Source organism: Rattus norvegicus, chromosome 7, assembly GCF_021556685.1.
Source record: "Rattus norvegicus strain SHRSP/BbbUtx chromosome 7, alternate assembly SHRSP_T2T, whole genome shotgun sequence".
NCBI classification, from domain to species: Eukaryota; Metazoa; Chordata; class Mammalia; order Rodentia; family Muridae; genus Rattus; species Rattus norvegicus.
The window spans coordinates 61593486-61615449 of record NC_141540.1 but is presented as its reverse complement, the minus strand read 5'-3'; the positions used below and the strand labels follow the sequence as shown (position 1 = coordinate 61615449).

At 41.5% G+C, this 21964-nt stretch overlaps 1 protein-coding gene and 1 long non-coding RNA gene across 7 annotated transcripts in view; one reads left to right on the top strand and one right to left on the bottom strand.

Annotated features, from left to right (window-relative positions):
* Positions 1-21964, bottom strand: part of Ptprr (protein tyrosine phosphatase, receptor type, R) — a 267001-nt gene that overhangs the window by 22483 nt on the left and 222554 nt on the right. For all 5 annotated transcript variants that reach the window (NM_053594.2, NM_001113390.1, XM_087559339.1 and 2 more), the window contains 5 exons: positions 19914-20100; positions 18252-18336; positions 13344-13423; positions 12761-12898; positions 851-961 (listed from right to left, as the gene is read on the bottom strand). In NM_053594.2, the coding sequence (NP_446046.2) occupies positions 851-961; positions 12761-12898; positions 13344-13423; positions 18252-18336; positions 19914-20100 (601 nt within the window). The remainder of the gene's footprint in view (positions 1-850; positions 962-12760; positions 12899-13343; positions 13424-18251; positions 18337-19913; positions 20101-21964) is intronic.
* Positions 19721-21964, top strand: part of LOC120093594 (uncharacterized) — a 28225-nt gene continuing 25981 nt past the window's right edge. The window contains exon 1 of one of the 2 annotated variants that reach the window (XR_015624669.1): positions 19721-19997. This is a non-coding gene — a long non-coding RNA (uncharacterized LOC120093594). The remainder of the gene's footprint in view (positions 19998-21964) is intronic. The other variant, XR_015624670.1, reaches the window with a different exon arrangement.

Sequence of the window (21964 nt, the reverse complement as noted above, 5' to 3'; positions counted from 1 at the left end):
ATTAACACCGAGGATTCCACAGCGGTAAAGGACTTCGTGCAATCCCTGAGAAGGATACACTTGGAGCCGAGGCTCACACACATTGGCTCAGTACCCAGGTGGGAGATCTCTTTCTGATCAGGCATGTGCTTAGAAGTAGGTTTCTGAAAAGCCTTCCTCTGTTACAGTTTTTAATTAAAAACCATCCTTGTGCCAGCCTTTGCTGTGTTCCTCTTCTTGATGCTTCTATCCCAGGAGTAGGCTGCTGATAGGATCGAGGTCTTTAGATAGGACATTCTTTAAAAGTGAAAACGATACCACAGCAACTGGCTAGCATCTGCTGCCCCATGGCAACGCTGGTTACAACCTGCTGCCCCGTGAGTTAGAGTAAGACTACATTCCTATGACTGAAGCATCTAGGGACGTCCCTGTGAATGACCGTAAGGCCAAGCTTTTTAAGATCACGTGAGCACCTTAGGGTCATCTTGCTATGCACAGTCATGTATCAGTGCAGACTTTCTCTTCAATAGTTCTCAGGCCTCACTTAAAGCTGCTTAGACCAGAAAGACACTAACATAAAGGTCCCAGGAAGGTCTCCTGCATAAGCCTTCAGTTAAGGCCCTTCCAAAGGCTAAGCCAGAAATGTTCTCTAAGTGAAAAGTAACTGAACCCCAACGTACAGCAAAATGAACTTCTTTAATTCAATTGCTTCATAGGCAAATAGCATTACACGATAAGAAACGTGGATAGCTTGCCTTTGCTCTCGGCATTGTCTAGCTTGTGTAAGTTGAATCTGTTAGCACTTAAGAAAGAAGAAATGCAACCCCTGACCTCACTAACTGTGTGGATGGCCAACAGCTCACGATCTTACCTTCAAGACGAGGTTGCGGATGGTGTAGTTATCACATTCATTGACACCGATGACCAGAACCTCAACCTTGCCGTAAATCCCTCTCTTTTCTGGCCAGTAGAGCACACATTTCTGGAAGCAAAAAACAGCAAAGCTTTGAATCTCTCTTCTTCCAAAGGTTTCAGTGTTTTCCATTTAATTGAAGTAATTCAAGAGTCAGTTTTATTATTCTATAAAGATCCTAAGATGAGGAGAATATGTAATGTGTAGACTAGACCGTAATAAAGTTTATGTTTTACAAGTGTTTGTAATGCTTTACTGGAAACCCCATACCGGTCATAATGAAAGGTAAAATTTCCCCAGACTCTAGTGAGAATTTAAGGATTTCCCACCTTAACTAACAGGTGAAAGAAATGTTTTATCCCATGGTGGCTGAGCCAAGCACCAAATCCTGCCACATCAAACCAACGTGTCTCACAGGACCTGTTGCATGTAATGTATTAGATGCCCAACTGACGGAGGTCCCTGGCATGCAAGGCAGGTGTAGTGACAGTTACTATATGCAAAGCATCACGTTTTTCCAGGTCTGATGACATTTCTAACTGACGATACTCACTGCCATTAATGGGGAACACAGTTATGATTGACATGTTTTTATGATGGATCCTCTGTGAAGGACTTAATAGGACCAATAATAGTGATATTGGAAGCAGAAGGATATAACATGGTGGCTAAATGCGGACTTTGTGAGGACCTTGATCCAAGTTTTAGTTCTACTAGAAGCAGGATACTTGAACTCTCTGGACAGTTTCCTCATAACTTCATACATGACAAGTCCTTCGGACAAAGCCCCACATACAGTGAACACTTAAAACACGTCGTCACTGTTTCTATGTTTTGACTCATTATTGCATTTTGTGTAGTGTGTGTGTGTGTGTGTGTGTGTGTAGGCATGCACATGCCATGGCTCATGTGTGGACGACGTTAGATGCCCACTTGTTGGAGACAGTTCTCTCCTTCAGTGTGTGGGGCTCCGGAATTTAACCTGGGGTATCCGGGTGGGAGGCAAGCATTCTATCAGCTCACCCTTCCTACCAGCCGTTGTTGGTATGCTTTATAAAATCAATTGCTTCTTTGTGTGTGCATTTGTGTGCATGTGACTGCACACATGTGCACTCACAGAAACATGAACGCCAGTGGAGCCCAGACCAAGGCGTCCAATTCTCTGGAGCTTGAGTTATAGGCATATCATCGAATGTGGGTGTTGGGGACTGAGCTCCGTCCTCTGGAAGAACGGCCAGTGCCTCTAACCATTGAGCCATCTCTCCAGTCCCCCTTGTTCCTGAGTCTTAATGCCCCTGTGTGATGATTCTGAGAGCTTATACACATTTATGTAGAAGTTCTTTCCCATGTTGCCGTCATTCAGGGTCTTATAGACCTCGGGTACTTGGTTCTTCATGTGTGGTAAAGTGTATGAACATTCGGAGAAAAGCCTAGATACATATGCATTCAAAATTCCAGCAAAACGTCCACAGGTTCTTAGAATTAAAGGGAAGACATATGCTGCATGAGAAACACACGGCCAGGGCCTTATTGTACCAGTAACACTCGAGTGCCAGGAAGAAAACCTGCCTTTGTTGCAGCCGGGCTCTCACCTATTATAACCCACTCACGAGTCCTCACACTTTCATCCTCTTCAGTGAATGGAGATCACCTCAGCTTTACTCACATGCTACCCAGACTGACCTCACGCTCACGTTAAAAGCGGGGGTGGGGGATTCCGGAAGGAGGGCTCTTCTTGCTTAACTGGTGGCCTGAGCTTGATGCTTTGCTCCCATAGGTGGCAGCAGAGGACCCATTCCACAAGGTGGAGTCATCTGACTTGGCCATGTCCCCACATCCACCCCACCTCCCTACCAAGGCAAATAAAGAAAATTAAAAAAATTAAAAGACCCCTATTTTTAAACGTAGAGTGAGTTGTTTTATTATCTATGTGTTGGCAAATATCTGATTCTGTGTGTGTGTGTGTGTGTGTGTGTGTGTGTGTGTGTGTGTGTCTATACAAGCCACATGCAGAGGCCAGAGGAGGATATCCAATGTCCCAATACTATTAATGCCTACCTTATTCTCATTGAGTCACTTGAATCAGCAGGCAATCCTCCAGTTAACAGCTCTGGGGTTACAGGAGCACAGCACAGCACCAGGCTTTTAAAGTAGATGCTTGGGATTCAAACTCACATTTTGACCATGTTTGACCAGCAAGATCTACTGTACGGTCCCACCACCATTGGTAATCATGCTAATCCATTTGCCTGGCCTCTCTCAGTGGAGCCTCAGTGGTTTTCTAAACTACTGTGAATCCTAGGACTCACATCTTCCTGGTAAATCCAGGAAGACTGACAGGATCTTGGCAAGAGTTGACTAGTGGAAGAGTTCTGTTGTACCTCAGTGGTCTGACACACCTGCCCCAATGTCCATCATTAGCCCTGAGCAGGACTGTCCTTTATAAAGGGAGGTGGCTCTCAAAATCAATGGGGGAATCGGCCTGGTCAGAGCTTGGCACGTGCACCCTGAATTGAGCCACATACATCTTAAACATAGTTCTCTTCATTTTCAAGCTCCCTTGGCCTTCTTGGTGCTTTCCTTGATTCTATACCAGAAAAGCAGTTGACAGGCGGCTCCCAGCAGCCAATGTGGTGTGACTTGTCCATCAAACGACCCTTAATTAGCATCCCACCTCCTTTCTAAGCTACAATAGCTTATTTTTACACACTGAGCCCCTCACCCTCTTGCACTGGAGGAAAACAGAAACAGAGATCAGATAAGAGTGGGTGCTTTTGAGTATCAGCTGATGGCCGGGGTGGGGCTGTCAGTGTAGTTGTTTAAGGAGCCCATGTTCATGTTGAAATTATTGTCCTGGACTGAATTTCTTGGCCTATTTATTGTTGTTGGGGAAAAAGAAAAACAAAAACCCAACATGAAAGAAGCAGAGAAAACTGTCTTGAAGAAAGTTTTAGGAAACCTCCCTAACTGTGGGCGATTCGAAGTAGCTTGCTGTCCCAAATACAGTCCCAAATCGCCATTACTGTCCTACTAACTGGGCTCACCCTTTTAGTAAAATTATCTATTAATCCCAAGAATCTATAATTTGGAGGAGAAAAGGGGTTTTAAGAGGGCCCTCTATGTCTTATATAAACAAGTAATTATCAGACCAAAAGCATTGCAGACATTAATTGATTCTTTGAAATAAGTAGTTTATAGAAAATTGGTACAAAAGAGGAGCCATACCTAGGAATCTGGTTACCAAATAGCATGCCTACCTCAAACAGCTCGCTCAATACTGTATTATGGGCTTTTCCATATGCTTGCCCACTTAAAAATGAAATGGGGAATTTTGATAATATATCCATAATTTTATAACCTGGAGCACTAGTTTCAGGGTGGCTTTCAAAACCAACCAGCTAACACACACACACACACACACACACACACACACACACACACACACACACACACACAGCAGCCCCATTACTAAAAAGTGAACACATTTTATATGTGTGTTTGCATGGATGTGTGTACATGTGTGAGTGGAAACCAGAGGGCAACCAGGAGTCTTGTTACTCTGAGAAGTCAGTGATTTTGTGTGGCTCTTCTGGGATCCACAAAATGATCCAAGTGTTGAATCATGGGGTTCCCTCTGAAGTGTTCTTATCAGAATGAGGGAAGTTCTTCCAGACCCTCCCTAGCATCTCAAAAGGAAGATTCGCCAGTGGAAAGAAAACAAGAGTTGATACCACACCCAGAGCCCCGATGAACTTCATTCAAGACTGTTATCTGTTCTGTCCTACTCATCTCCCCTAAAAACAATGTCTCAGGATTGAGTAGCTCACAAATTATATACACCCATTTATACTATTCTCTGTCTGTCACATGGCTAGCTACCTCTCTCGGTTTCATACCTCTGTCTACCTCCAAGTCCAGGTGGTGAAATTCCCATGCCTGACTCTTTCCCAGAGTTCCTCTCTTTCTGCTGGACGTCCCACTTTCTGATCCTGCCTCAGCTCATTGGCCATCTGATTTTTATTGACAGGTGATGCTTCCACACAGTACACAAAAGATTAGCCCTACAACTCCCATATTCAGAAGGCCAAAGGAAGGACTGCATGAACCTGAGGCTAGCCTGGGCTACCTAGGGATATCCCGACTCAAAAATCTAAAACACACAAACAAACAAAAAACAAAAAATAAAACAAAGCAAAACAGAAGATGTAACCAAAACAAGAACCTTTCACTGCAATAAATTTCTCTAACACGGCCTATATCCCCACATCGTTCAACCACAGAAAAACCATATGTAACTTTCTGAATCTTCTTGGTTTACTGAATGTACACTCCTCGTTTTTATGATATACGTCCTTGTTACGAACGATGTTTATGCTCCTCCTTTATGAATCTCAGTTTCTGAAACACCACTGAGCAGTTCCTTTGTGCTCGTGTTGTTTTCTATAGTATCCTTAACTGTAATATGTTTTTTTTCTCTCAAAACATTATATCATTTAGTCAGGCAATTTCATATCTATGAATAATATCTTGATGTGCATTAGCTAGTTAGAGATGTGGACAAAAAGTCAGAGCAATTTAAACATCTTTCAATAACTGTATAACTGTGGGTTTTGATATCCATACAATGGGATTTTAGTAGTTATTAAAAATACTGCTTTGATGAATTAGGACAAAGAGGGTGCTCGTGATGTTGAAAGCACAGTCCACAGTGAGTTGCAGATACCCCATTCTTCTTTATGTCAATGCTAAGCCTTGCCCTGTCTTCCTAATGCGTCCCATCTCCACCTCTTGCCCATACAGAGCTCTAGACCTTACATTCTGAGCACCTCCCAAAAGTTTCTGGAACTCCCCAAACTTCATACTTGAAATGCTAATCTCATTTTCTTCCCTCATAATTTCCTTTCATTTCCCTAATCCGAGCTCTCGCCACCACCACCCACTAGCGCTCTACACCAGAGTCCTGGGCTCTCACCACCATTGCCCTCTAGTACTCCAAACCGGAGCCTTTATCTTTCTTACCTTCAGTCAAGACAAAGCCTTGTGGCCCTCAGCTCTGGAACACCTTCTACCTCCCTTTCTCAGGGCCCTGACCCTGCCTTAGTTCAGTACCTCAGCATTTCTTGTCTGGACTATTGCTACAACTTTCTACCTTGCTTCTCTCTGAGTTTTCCAAACCCAAGCCCTAGATCCTCTGCCAATGGTGTTCCTAATGTGCAAACCACATCGGCACTCTGCATTAAAAAGATCCTCCACGATTCGTCACAGTCTGTATGAGGAAAACCAAAGATTTTAATGTAACTTCGGATCCTCATGGCAAATGCCCTTTCCGGTCTCCCTTTCCCAACTCCCCAGTATTGCACCTGTGCTCCCGGCAGGCACACTAGATTGCAGTTGTTTGGCTGGACCATCCCCCTCAGCGTCCCCCCCCCCCAGTTCCCCCCCCGGAAGATATTACACTTCAGGCACTGTGTTAACTTTGGGCCAAAATATTTAATGGCAATGAATGCTTTGTATAATTTTGTCAGACAGAGAGGGGAAGGAATTGAAAGACAGGGAAAGTTAACACGTGGTCCCTGAATGGGGCACTGACATTAAACTGTTTGCAATGGCTGAGTAAGTGAACCTCTCACCAACAATAGGGTGTACAACTCAAGTCACTCTGGTAACTCCGACAAAAGTGTATGGGAAGAGAAATAGTGTATGGAAAGTGTATATAGACATGGACATGCCTCGACAGAAGCATTATACTAGGCTAAGTCATCAGGGAACTCCCCCACCTCAAGAAAGATAAATTCTGCATAGCATTCTTTCCTGAGACCAGTGGGAGGCTGTTTGTCTCCTTCCTTTTGTGTATGCTTGAGAGTATGGGCTCCCACACTAACCAAGTCTGAACTAGAACAGGACTTCTATCCTGTGCTAACTTGCAGGCTCTACCAATGACTTCTTCCCTCTGAGAAGTTCTGTCATCTAGCATAAGCTGTCCCAGGGGAGGTCAGTCCTTCCTCACTCCGTCTCTACAGTGGGGGTGCTGGTTTTCCTGCACTCACACATTGAATACAGGACAGAGCCATGGACATCAGACAGCCCTCGGCACAGGCACTCGGTGTGTATAACAGGGACATCGACATTTCCTTCCTTTCTTTCCCAGTTCAAGAGGGAGCTACAGCAAGTGTTGTTCAGAGGTGTGTGAGAACTTTGATTGACTTACAGGAAGATTGTAAACATTTTTTTTTTCTGAGACAAAGTTGAACTACAGAGCTCAAGGGGACCCTGACCTTGTGATCCTTTCCAAAGGCTGAGACTATAGGCAGGGGTCATCACAGTAAGTTTAAATAGAACTGTTTGTCTGCCATTTTGTCTTCCCCTCCCCCCCGTTCTCGTTTCCCTCCCTCCCTCCTTCTCTCCTTTCTTTCTTTGACTTTTTCTTCCTCCCTCTCTCCCTTTTTCTTTCTTTTCTTTCCTTCCTTTTTCTTTCTTTGACTTTTCTTCCATCCCTTTCTCCTTCCTTCATTTCTTTCTCTCTCTCTCTCTCTTTCTCTCTTTCTTTCTTTCTTTCTTTCTTTCTTTCTTTCTTTCTTTCTTTCTTTCTTTCTTTCTTTCCTTCTATGACCTTTGTCCATCCTTCTCTCCTTTCTTCCTTTATTTCTCTTTCCCCTTCCCCCACTCTTTCTTCCTAGGTCCTACATTCCCAGGGCGTACATAGTCTAAGCAAGGACTCCAACACTGAGTTACATCTACACTCTACATTATCTGTCTGTTTGATCCCTAGATTACAATAAGACTCTAGAAATACAATGCTTCATGTGAACACTGTTTTCAATATTATTTCATTACATAAGGGAATTCTCTTCATGTCAAGATTCATTAAAAAAAAATAAAATAAAAGAGCTCAATATTGCCTGCAGCCCGGTCTCTCTCATTCTAAGAACTTATTTTTCAATTCTAGTTTTTATTTTTATTTATTTATTTTTGTTTAATTTGCACTTTGTAAAATTAACAGATTCCTGGGGTTACCCAAAAGAAGATGGTGACCACGCACTCCTGTATTTACTAGAAAGTAAACAGTTATAAACAGATACAGCCTGGGAACCTCTAAGGACATGTCCGCCTCTGCATTCTTCAGAGGAGGAAATGAGTTTTGTCTATTTTAAACAGTCACGCCGAACACAATTGAGAGCTGGCCGGTGTTCAGTGACCAGCACTTTCCTGGTGGTGTGAACCCACAGCATACTCCTCTAAAGCAGACTTCTCAGCATCACTTTGATCTCTAGAACATCAGAGTTCCCTGTACGCCATTGCATGTGTATTCTTGAGGAGCCTGGGCCTGAAGCTTTTTTATTTTAACTCAGCAGTGAAGGAATAGCTACAAACCGTGCCTTGCACTGTAAGGCTTATGACTGCCTACAGGAAATGAATGAGCAGCAGATTACACAGCAAGTATATAACACGCTCGACTTTCATGTCCCTGGGTGTGAATCTCAGATATTAAAAGAGGATAAGAGACCAAATGATGATGATGATGATGACGACGACGACAACGACATCACCACCACCACCACCACCACCACCACCAACAACAACAACCCCAATAAAGTACATCTCCATGTTGAGTTTCACAGCCAAAGAGATAAACAAAGTCCTGGATAACAGTTCAGTGTGGGAATTAATTTTTAAAAAGCATCCTAGCGTTTCACAGATCCACACAGTTCTCTTGTGGGCATAGTGAAATCTGAGAGTGGTACCAAGAAATTAAATTGGAAAAGAAGTTCTCCCTTGCAGGGGCAGGATGGGGAGAGAGCACAGCCTATGCACTCCCTGGGGAGGGACCTGTAGCACTTTAACATACAGATCTGACCCTCGGCAGTTCTGGGACAATGATAGCATTAAAGAAGGGTCAGCGTTCACCGGGGCATTGACATAGTCCCAAGTGCTCCTAGTAGGTTTTTCTGAAATGCGTTATGTTAGGTCATTACAATGCTTAAACCCTTAGAGGCGAAGGGGAGGGACATGGGATGGGGATGGGACTCATGGAGAGGGGACCGAGAAGGGGGACAACATTTGAAATGTAAATAAATAAAATAATTAGAAAAATGTTCTCTGACTATCAACCTTAGTTCTTGACCTAAAAAATGCTGGATTGGGCAGGCATTAGGGAGCTAGGAGGATTAATGGCTGGATAGATATGATCAATATATATTGTACAAATGTATGGAACATTCAAAGAGTACAAGGAACAGATTACAGCATATTTATGATGTCTGTCTGTCTGTCTTCCTTCCTTCCTTCCTTCCTTCCTTCCTTCCTTCCTTCCTTCCTTCCTTCCTTTCTTTCTTTCTTTCTTTCTTTCTTTTTGTTTTGTTTGTTTTTTCCAGACAGGGTTTCTCTGTGTATCCCTAGTTGTCCAAACCAGACTGGCCTCAAACTCAGAGAGCCACTTGCATCTACCTCCAGAATGCTGGGATTACACGCATGTGCCACCGCCGCGCCCAGCCACATTTCTGATCCTTGTCACAAGTGAGCAAATGATGAATCACAGGAGTTGAGGATTAAAATGCCCGAGTGAATAAAAATCGTAATATAGCCTAGAGCTACTACGAAATCGGGTAACTTTCACGGGCACACGTCTCCTGTGCATACACTTCCCCAACATTATTTCATAATGATTGTGTACAGTTTACAGTAGGCATTATTTTCTCTTACAAATATATTTCAAAAAATGCTGACATTAATCAATGATAACATGTGTTAATTTCTTATGTTTGGTTTTTAAATATTTGTTTTTATTCATGTGTTTGGGTGTGTCTATCCACATGATGATCTTTAGTGTTTTCTGTGCATTTATTTCTGGTGCCTTTTGGTCTGACTGCAAATCTTCCTAGTCTCTCTCTCTCTCTCTCTCTCTCTCTCTCTCTCTCTCTCTCTCTCTGTGTGTGTGTATATGTGTATGAATGTGTGTGTATGTGAGTGTATATGTATGTGTGTGTCTGTGTGTGTATGTGTGTGTGTATATGTGTGTGTATGTGTGTATGAATGTGTGTGTATGTGAGTGTATATGTATGTGTGTGTCTGTGTGTGTATGTGTGTGTGTATATGTGTGTGTATGTGTGTATGAATGTGTGTGTATGTGAGTGTATATGTATGTGTGTGTGTGTGTGTATATGTGTGTGTATGTGTGTATGAATGTGTGTGTATGTGAGTGTATATGTATGTGTGTGTCTGTGTGTGTATGTGTGTGTGTATGTGTGTATGAATGTGTGTGTATGTGACTGTATATGTATGTGTGTGTCTGTGTGTGTATGTGTGTGTGTATGTGTGTATGAATGTGTGTGTATGTGAGTGTATATGTATGTGTGTGTCTGTGTGTGTATGTGTGTGTGTGTACTAACAATTACTTTCTCAAAAAGTTTGCTTTATGTTTTACATGCCACCTTATTTTACTAAACCGTGCATTTATAATTTTTAACTTCTTCTGGATGTATTTCTGGTTGTTTCTTCTGATTTTTCTTATTTACTTGTTTGTTTTATTTACTTGTGTTTCTCATAACTTTAACTTGTGAATGCAAGTTTGGCTGATCCTTTCCTAATACCGGGAAGTTCCATGAGGTATATGTATAGATCTAAAATGGACACACACATATAGTGAATATATATACACACACATATACATCTATCTATAGATAACCTGTTTATTACCTATCTATCTATCTATCTATCTATCTATCTATCTATCTATCTATCTATCTATCTATCTATCTATCTATCTGTATCTACCAACCAAGTTGCTTTTGTTTTTATAAAGTGCACAGAGTGCTGCTAACTAGGCCATGTTGATGGTTCCACCTGGAATTTTCTGATTTTTAATGTCTGAGCTTTCCCAGTTTTGAATAATCAATTGATAGTTTTTAATCAAAACAGGAAAGCCAGATTTGGACAGATTAACTTGCTCTTAGAGTCTTAGTTTGGCAGACAGATGTAACTGTGTGGCTTATCGTTGCTTTTCCTATTTTGCATCCCTTACAGGAGCTCACATTGTAACTTCTGGCTCCTGCAGGCCCAGGCTGTCTCTAACTCTTGTAAGTCACTAAAATATAAGCAGTCCGTACTTCTCTGGTTCTATAGCGCTCATTAAATTTTTGAAAAATTGAACTGTGCTTTGGAAATTCCTTTAGGTTTTTAAAGTTCTGTGTGTGCCCATAGTTTGCCCAGTGTACTTGGGTTATAGTGGAACCAGTTACCATATTACATAAATTCTCTACACGTGCGCACAGATGTGCACATTTAGAGGATATGCCTTTGAAACTTGGAGAATCCTTTCTACCGCAAAGCTGAAAACGCACCTTAACCAACCGGTCATGGTCATGGGTGGTCAATGAGTCAACGTGGCGACAGACTGAACTGTGTGTGCAAAGGATTGGTTGGGCTTCTTTCTACTGTACCATCCTAGGCTTCATATCAGACGCGCAGAATCAGAGAGAGCTGCATGTGTAACTTCGTCTATTCATAAAAACATACTAGTCTTCTAGGACACAGTGCATTTGTTACAGCAAAATTGAAAGAAAGCAGCAAGCTTTTAAGAGTTTTTAAGTTTTGTGGGCTTGGATTCTCTCACGTAGTTGCAGAATTATACATGTGAACTTATAACTCACCAAAAGAAAAAAAGAAAGAGAAATCTGAGTTTCCCTAAATGGTGTAATAATTTTGACAAGAAAACAAATATTAATGGAAGTCAAGGTCTCAACTATTTCAGCAAGATGGCCAGCATATGGGGAGTAGCCTTCAGGAACTGCCCATTTTTGTTCTTATGGTGCAAAGTACAGACTAAGTCATTCTGCAAGCTAAATCCTCAGAAAAAATGGCCAGTGTGGAAATAAATCTACCTTTTTCTGGATTTTGGATTGTAGAGAGAGTATCTTGTGTATTGTATGGATACATCACTTGTCAATTAGAAAGCCCATGGCCTATGGTTTAGGCAGGAAATAGAGGTGGGACATCGGGAGGCAGAAAGGATTCTGGGATAGAGCTAGGCATGGGAAGAGTCACCTGGGAAGATGTGAGGAGATGGACGGCACCTGAGCAGAGGTAACCAGCTGTGCAGCAGAACGTAGGTTAAAATAATGGGCTATTTTAACTATGATTCTATCAGAGCAGAGCCTAGCTATATAGCCAAGCTATTTGTAAATATATTTTGAGTCTGAGTCTTATTCTGAAAGCATGGGGCTGGGAGAAAGAACAGGGCCAGAGATTCCACATTGGATTTCTTGCTATAATGATATTAGAAAATTTATTTGATTTTTATTACTTCTTTCCAGTGTTTCTTTCAGCCTCATTTTCCTAATGAGCCCCTACTTGTCCCCCGATTTCACACTGTCGCTCACTCCTCCCTTATCCCACTGCCCAGCACACGCCACTCCCTTATTCTGGTCTGGTTAGCATCCAACAGCATCTACCTCTTCCCCTACACAGTTATTAACAGATTTGTAGTGTTTCTCCCACTAGGAAGTTAAAATTACCCACGGAAGGGATCTTGCTTTATTTTATTTACTGAGTACATACAAGTGCCAACAACCCAAATGGTACCTGTTAGTAAATAAAAAAATCACTTATTTGTAATAATTTTATTTCCTTGCCCTTTGTGTTTTTTTACTGAGATATATGTATGCCAGTGATATACATGTGAACCGTATACGTTAACTTGCCTGAAGGAAGACTGTTACTCCTAGAACAATACCAACTGTTATTTGCTGGAGGTATAGCATGACCTGGTCAGTTACTGTCTTTGTCTATCTCATATAAACATTTTGTAAGTTCATGGTCGTCTCATTCAGTTCAAATGGTAGAAGTAACGTGTCTAACATTCAGGATACATACCTCATTTTTCTCTTTGAGTTTCGTGATCATAACAATCACAGGACTGTCTTCTTGCCAAACCATCTGCCAGAAGTCATTCACAGTGTTGATCATGGGGCCCTGTGTGGCAATGAAGGCTTTCTCCTTGCCACTGTAGCCCTATGTGGAGTAAAGAGACAAACATATTGGCTTATGTTCATAGATTGTAGTGGACATTTGGGGGGGATGATCTTCGGAAGAACGGAGGTGTGGAGGTTCATGGCATTTCCCAGAAAATCCGGCTTGCCAGGTAATAATGGTTGTAAAGTTCAGTACCACAAGGGCATCCACACATAGCTTGTACTCAGGGAATCCCAGCCAAGGAGGACTCACAGCCAAGGAGGACTCACAGAAAGTAGGGAGGACTCTGTGTGAAACACCTGTCACCAGTGTTGGTAAGACTATAATGTATACATGAAACGCTGGCGACCAAATGAAAACAAACTTTATTCTGAGGAAAGAGGAAAGAAAGCTGGGAACATTTCTTAGGGGAGACAAAAGATAAAGGCAACAATTCCAAATTGTAGTCAGCATGCTCACCAGAGAGAATTGTCTAGTTACTTACCCGAATGTAATTAGCATTGATGTAAGTACTCAATGGGTCAGTTATATTTTTTGGTCTTAAGCACACCCTGCTGAGGGGATCTGAGGAAGAAGCCAGAGAGAACACAGTGAGTAGATTTACTTTTCAAAGACAAAAAACAAAACAAAACAAAAATCTCCAGGTCAACCATTAGCAGCAAAGAGAAGTGTGTCAGTTCAGGGCTATTCACCCAGTGTCTGTGTATGTCTGTCTCTTGATTTATCTCTGACATTTGGTGCCCTCACTGACCGGTGATTCTGATGTAGGTCTTGACATCTTTTAATGGAGTTCTGATTCTTGACTCCTCTCTCATCTGGACCCTTCTCTTTTTCTTTTAGAGTTGTAGTTTACAATCCTGCTTTGCTCCTGTTCCTTCAGAAAAGCATCTCTGCCCTCTCCCATTTCTTTGTATTCCACTGTATCACCTGACCCAGCCCTTCAGGACCTCGGCCTGCCTGGCCTCACCTGCACCTATCTCAGCAGTGCTCCTTGATTTGCTGGGATTGAAAGGTATGCTATCAGCAAGGGTGCGTGGGGGGCGAGCGAGGGGGAAAGGAAGTTGAAGAGCAGAGAGCTCAGTTCAACGAGTTCTCAGTCTGTTCCTCAAATAACAAACGTTACCGATCACCACAAGATGCCACTGCTCTCAACACTTCAGAGTTCCTGCATCAGTAACCTGTAAGTCTAAGAGAAGTTCCCTTAGGCAGTGGCTGGCACTCTATCAGCATATTCTAAACTGAAACACAGTCTTGTTCATAAAAGGCAGACTTTTGCTCGGTTTACCCAAAACACTACAAAACTCCTCCCTGCCTTTTTGGATGACCAGAAAGAAGCAGGATGACTGTGGAGAGGATCAGTTAGGGGTCAGGGGTAACCTCACAAAGGATAAAGAATTGAGGTTCAGGAACATAGACCTCTTCTGGAAGACGGGCCTCCAGCACTTATGGGAGTTTCTCTGATGGATCACAATGGGCAAATGAAAGCCCAGTAGGCCCTGGCCCAATGGCCATCTCATCAGCTATAGTCCTCATAAGCCAAATGACACAAATCATTTCAAACCATGTCATTGCCTCCAGGCCTTCTGAAATCATGCCACGTCTTTATGTTTTCTACAACAGTTGGTTAGGGGCATATTGGCTTTTATTGGCATTGGCCATTTCTACCCAATTTTACATTGAAAATGCTGTATTCATTTTTAAAGGAAGCGTCTCTAAAATAGTGTGGCTTTAGTACCTCATCTTCACCGAACTCGGTCAATCTGTGTAATGTAATGTATATCATGTTGTCTATAGTGAACATTCCTATTGCCGTGGAGAGCTGATCTCAGCAGGGGAGGATGGTGGTGACTTGGAAACTCATGTGTAAGGACGACGAGAAAAGAAGAGAGAATGGGGTTCTTAATAGTCTATGTTTGAAAGGGGATTCTTCTATACATATGGTGCTTACTTATTTTCTGGAATTTATTCTAGATAAATGAATAACATACCCACCACCATTTAGGTTGGGAAGGAAAATAGAATCTAATATTGGTTCTTAATCTATTAGTTAGGACTCTACTAGTTAGTAGAGGTTACACATTGAATATCTTCAGTAAATTCAGAGCGTAGTAGTGTCCTTGTTTTTCCCCCCTGGGGGTGGGGGATAAAGAAAGGAAAAAGATGAAGTGGCCCTTCATGGGAATGAAACCTAACTCTAGGATCTTGCTTTAGCTACAGAAGTTGATGCTTTAGTGAGCGGTTCACTTGCTGGTGTATCTGCCTTGTAATAAGCACACCATATAAATCTAGTGTCTATGGAAAACACTATTGAGACTTCTCGCTATAGATTACCATTTTAAGTAAGGAGTAGTGGCCATAGTGAATGGGTTTTGTGTACACATTGCTTTACATTTATATAAATAAGTAAATATATATGATGCGGTATTATACATGTCTGTTATGTATCATCTCTCCGCGCTGACAGGTGTTGGGTCTTCCCTTGTTACTTCTGTGATTTGAGAGAGAGCATTTACCTCTAATATTTGTTTACACTGCAAGACAATTTGACCCAAACTTGACCTCTGCCCCTTAACCTAATACTTAGCCAGCTCTGAACTTGACATGGTCCTCAAAGAAATTGCAACAATTCAATTGGCTGTTGGTTATCCACAGACTCACAAAACCAGATAGCCTTTCCAGTGCATACATACACGGACAAGCTTCCAGCCAAAGAGCTTATTATGGCACAGTAAAGGCAATCACGATATTTAAAGTCCTGATCACTAGCTAATTATTCCATTGTATGATGACTTAAAGACTAAAACAAGCCACAAAGAACAGCTATGTCTGTTACTAAAGTCTTCTCCGATACTTTGAGCCAATGGTGTGACTTGTCTAAACTATCTATCCTGAGTTACTGCTTGGGAAACGAGGGTGGGGGTTTTTGAGCTACAGATCCTTTCCACTGAAAATCCATCATTTCAGTTGTCAGCACTGTTACCCTGCACCAAGTAGCCCACCCAGTTCTAGAAAGGGAAAAGCTGATTCAGACTCCACAGCTGTTGTCTGATATCATCTGTGGCAGGAAACAGAGAAGGCTGGGCTTTGAAGCAACCAGAACAGACTGAAAACTCTTTGAAACCAGAGGACATACTATCATTGCAATGGGACACCTGTCCTGATTACTTAATTCTTGGTATAGTTTAGAAAGAATTTTAGGGGGGAGAGAGAGAGAGAGAGAGAGAGAGAGAGAGAGAGAGAGAGAGAGAGAGACAGAGAGACAGAGAGACAGAGAGAGACAGAGACAGAGACAGAGACAGAGAGAGAGAGACAGAGAGAGACAGAGAGAGACAGAGAGAGAGACAGAGAGAGAGAGAGACAGAGAGAGAGACAAAGAAAGAGAAAGAGAGAGATCCTTTCTATTCTCTCCTGATGAGTACACTCATAAATAAAATATCTTTTGATAATGAACTATGGCTTAAGAAATAGACTTAACTATCTTGACCGATTAAAAGTACATTACAGTGGAGTGATTTTTGCCAGAGGAGGAGACCCATATACAGCATCGATAGTAATTCTTTCATTATTTGATTGAAATGTTTCTATTAATACAAATGTGAAAATGTGTTTTGTACCTTATGAGTAAACTAATAAAATTAATATTTAAAAACTCAGTACCTTTTCGTTTTTAAAATGAACATGTTTTAATTATAAAAACGTGTTTCATCACATTGAATTTTTATGTGTTTACGTAACACACCTTGACTGTATTGATATCCCATCAGCCTCTCTCAATAGGCATTTGAGTCATTTCTAGTTTTTAGTTATTATAAACTATGCTACTATTAATATTTTATGAACAATTTTGGGTGAACCTGTCTCATTTCACTGAGTATATGCTTAGGAGTAGTTATTTGGGTCATATATATTAATAATGACATATAATTTATATTATAACATTTTTCTGTGGTAAGAGGAACCAAGGCTAAAGTCCTGTGATATTAGGCAAACTCTCTACTATGAGTTGTGTCCCAAGGTCCCATCAAGACTTAGCTGTTGAGGAACTGCAAATTAAGCAGCTACTCTCCAGTCTGGCTAATGACATTTAAAGGTTCTGATTTCTCTCCATTCTTGTCAACATTTTATTGCGTCTATTTACATAATAATGATAACCGTGGTGGATATGAAGTGATGTTTCTCTCTGCTTCTGAGCTCTCTAATGGACAGTCATACTGGTAGTCTTTTACGCTTATTGGTCAGCTAGATGTCTGCTATAAAGAGTTTCTAGTCAAGGAACTTTCTCTATTTTTAAATGACTTTGTTGTGTCTGATTTCAGGGCTGACCATCCAATGGATAACCAATTGGAGAGCTCCTTCCTGGGCAAGGCTACTTTTCCTGTTCTCAGCGATCCTTAGTTGCCTATGGTTAGGACTTGGTGAGATTTGCCTCCTTCTATGTTAGCAAGTATATTGGTGTTGTACTAATATTATAAAGACTGAACAGGTCATACTTTAGGAATACACACAAACACACACACACACACACACACACACACACACACACACACACACACACACACACACCACCCCTAAAGAAAAAATCAGCATGAGCCTGAGATAGAGCAAGGTAGATACTTGGGAATAGTTGTGGGGAGGAAAGAGAAAGGAGAAAATGATACAACTATATCTTAATTTCAAAAATTAAAAATATTGTCCTAAAATATTGCATTGTCAACTTTAATATTGGGCTGTCAGAATACTTTTTAGATTCTATATACAAGTCTCTTATCAAATGTTTGTTCTGTAGCTATTGTCCCATTCTGTGGGTTATCTCTTTCTCTCTTTTTAATGATGACATTTGAAATGTGAAACTTGGGTATTTCAGTGACATTCACTCCCTCTGTCTTCTTGTGGTTTGAACTTTTGGTGTCATCTAAGAAGCCACTGGCTACTTCAAGCTTATGGAGAATTTGTGCCTTCCCTCCCTCCCTCCCTCCCTCCCTCCCTCCCTCCCTCCCTCCCTCCCTCCCTCCCTCCCTCCATCCCCCTTGTCTTAACTCCTATCTACATGCAAGTATACTATCCATTTTGAGTTAATTTTTATATATGGTCCAAGGCAAGATTCAATTTCTTTTTCTTCGTGTACAAAATCATCTAACCCTATAACGAAAATTGGTTAACTGCGATGTGTAATGCAATGGTGTTTTAGAACCATGGATCTTTGTCGGTGTGGTGAAAGTAGCATGAAATGAAGTTACTCAACTTCGGGTGACTAGCGATGCCCAGTCTTGACATATATTTCATCTCTAAGCTTGGTGTCTATGAGGGTGTTATGAGGGTTGGAAAGACTATGAGGCAGAGGTGAATGGGTGATACTGATTTATGGTGCAAATTTTCCACTCAAGAAACTTACTTGGCAAAATGGTCTTATAACGATTTTTAGTTCCATGACGTGGAATATCAATTTCTTTGGGATCCACAAAGTTCATTGGTATTTCCTGGAAAATAAATGATTCAAATTGTGTATTTAATTCTGACACAAAGAACATGTTCACAGGGGACATTGGCCCCATGATCTACTGGACTTCAAAGTCATTTAGAAAACAGCAGACTAGTACACCGGCTGGTCAGAATCTTAGTAGATAAGATACAGCCTGTAAGCTAACGTCTAAGAAACAGCCCCGTGTATTTGGAAACATTCTTTTCTATGTAGTTACTACACAGAGAGAGAACACTCAGTAAGCCTCTGGCTGTGACATCACTTTTCAACTTTGTTCAAAAACTTTAAAAACCCCATTCTCTTTCATTTTCCACTGTTCTCAGGCACACACTGACAATCTGTTGGAACCCTACATGGTTGCTCTCCATAATGGCTTCATCTTTCCTTTCAGGAATCTGGGCTCTGCCAAGGGTGTATTTCAGAGACACATTGACAGCCCTAGAACAGGGTCTAGATGCTAAGCAGTGTGACATTAACCAGTTCTTTCATTTCTAGGTTTAATTTGCTCACCATATAAAAATGTGACACACGAAGGCGTCTCATCTTACAAACTCCATGTCAGTATCTTACTTCGGAAGGTTGATGATATTTGGTGTCTCTAACAGGGAGTCTAACACACTACTGTTAGATCTCTACTAGTCTGGTGCCACATATTTGAACTGACCACAGGACCATCTATTTAATATATTTGATCAGTATAGCTTAAGCTGTGTAACTCTGGTGTCAAGTCATCTAAAAACACGAGTATTTCCTTCAGGCAATACCTAGAACTTCTCCTCCAACTTTATTCTCTGTGTGTCGTATCTTTCCATGCAATATTGATCGCATGCAAAACGATGCATTATTGATTTTTCTAAAATAACTTTGTATAGCATTCATTATTATTTTTAGCCCATACTTGGTCTTTCTTGAATTGTATTGCCCAAATTAAAAATGAAAACCAAACCAAAAAAAAAAAAAAAAAAAAGAAAAAGGAAAAACCACCCTGAGTACTGGCAGTAACTTCTCCATTAGTTTGGCTGCCTCATTCATTAAAAGCAATGTTTTGTTTAGTGTTACAGATTGTCTCAATTTCTCTGAGAATATTTTATCTTTGACACCTTACAGCCAATTGGCTCCCCTCAGTGCCTTCTGCACTGCAGACTCAGTGGCTTTTCTAAAGTAAGCTTGAACCCCGTTCCTAAACATGTATTAAAACCTATGGTTTTATCTGTTTTTCTTTTTTTGTGTTTCTGAGGCTCGACTTTGGCCATTTTCAATAAACTGAACAATTCAATTCCTCACGATCACAGAAAGGCTGATTCCTAATCTAGAAATCTCTCTCTCTCTCTCTCTCTCTCTCTCTCTCTCTCTCTCTCTCTCTCTCGTCCCCTGTGGACTGCACACTGCTGGCTCCGAGTCAGTTAAGACTGGCCTTGCAGCCTCAACTGTCAATCAACAGGTAAAACAGTTGACTAAACCCATGGCACTTCACCGTGTGCACTGCAACTGTTTGCCCACAGCTCGAGATAGCACCGTTTGCAGATGCGGACCTAGTACCTGGAATACAGGACAGAGTAGGAAGGAGCTGCTCACCATGAATTCACTTTGAAGCAGGTGGGAACTTGCCACGACGTCCCTCAGCTGTGGCCTTGTGAGAACTCGGCTGGCTGACTGCAGGTACTCCATGGCTACCTTCTCCCGGGGGGTGGAGACGGCCACAAAGGGTTCCACGTTGCCCAGGCTACTCATGTCCAGTGTAAGAGATACATTGGAACCTCGTCTACAGGGAAAAGAGTGTTATTACATTTAAATATCATGAATTTGTTTTATTCTACATGAATTTGAAATATCAGTTTGATCACAAAATTTGTCTTCTTTGTACAAAAACACAGTTCGATGAGATTTTTCCAGAAATAAGGGTCACAAATGTAGTAAATATTTTGTATCGTGACTGACTATGACAAGTCTCCATAGCCCCTTTATAGGAAACTGGCAATTTTATTGTTGTAAACAATTCTGAATTGAGAACATATACTATAAGTTATTAGTAAACCTATTTGTTGCAGAAATGATAGGATGGTTACTAATTTTAAGTGAATTTCAGAAAAAGTGAAGACATTTGAATGGAGAAGTCACATGTAATACAAAAGAATATTTATTTATATGTATGTCTGGGAGTTCAAAATAGAGGTCATCGTCATTAAATGCTTTAGCCATTTGACAATGTAGACATGCTTCAAAATAGCATATACCATATCATAAATAAATACACCTTTATTGTTAATTAAAACAGAACATTAAAATACCAACCTCTACTGTAGTTTAAATCACTGCACCAAGATAGCATGTAAGTTTAAAAATGTGTGTGTGTACATAAATTTATATACCATAACTTCTAGATGAAGCTTTTGTACCAAGCGCTGATGATGACGACCTGAAGTTCCCGAGCTGCGGGCAAACAGTTGCAGTGCACACGGTGAAGTGCCATAGGTAGAAAGTCTAGAAGCATCAGAGGATGTTTCTGCTTTCAGACCAAGAATTTTAATCTATTTTTAGTGAGGAAATGGTTTTTAAAGTGTTTCAACCCAGTGGTACTCGCCTTTAATTTTGTAGGAAATCTTGGTTCTGATTATGGTTTGTTTTAATTTCAGTGTACTTGTGAGAGTTTGCTTTTGCTGTCCTTCCTTCCTCCCTCTCTCCCCTCCCCTCTTTCCCCCTCCCCTCCCCTCCCCTCCCCTCCCTCCCTCTCTTCCTTCCTTTATTCAGAAAGGAGTCAGGAGAGGCAGTTCAGGTTTGTTGGCCAGAGACCACTTTAAAGCACAATTCCATTCAGCTTTCCTGGATAACAAAGTGTTCACAGCCTGTCAGTAGGGCATATCCTGGGCTGCAGAGATTTAGAGCATGATGGGTATCTTCCACCTATGCAGGCAGGGCAGATGTGTGGAGGAGGGATCATTTGAATGGGGCCCTGGTCATTTGAGAGAGCCTCGGAGGAGAAATGGTATGGGAAAAGAACACTCAAGAGAACTTGAGAGCAAGCAGAGCAGTCTGGGGTGGACTTTGGAATGTAGTTTGGAATCTGGAGCTGGGTTTTGCAGAGGAGACGAGAGAGGGACAAGAGTTGCAGAAACTGCATGGCTCTCAGAAGCCACCTAAAGCCAGCAGAGAAGACCATACCATTCTACCTGTGTTTGTTTTGGCCCCTCTCACACATCCTGCGCACACCTGGAGATTCAGAGCCCCTCAGATGCTATGTCTAAGTTCATTTGCTTTGATGAGTGAGTTTTCTGAGGGGTCCATGGTCAGCTGAAGGCTGTAGGATCTACTTGGTTAGGGAGCCTGGCTTTGTCTTGGCAAGGAAAGGAAGAAAGGGAACCAATACATTATGTTTCTATTATTTGTCAAGAACTGTTATGCAGCTCTTTTGCGTATGGAATGCCAACATTCATAGAATCCTTTGGAAATACGGATTCCCCTATTTTACTGTTGGGGGAACCATCTTTGAAACACAGCTGTTGATCAGAGACTCAAGTTAGAATATAAAACACAAGCTCTTTTTCCTTTGCCTCCCCGAGTGAGAGCCGGTTGGCAGATTATGTTAGGCTACATGGAGTTGCAAGTTGTGATTTCTTTGTTTAGAGAGA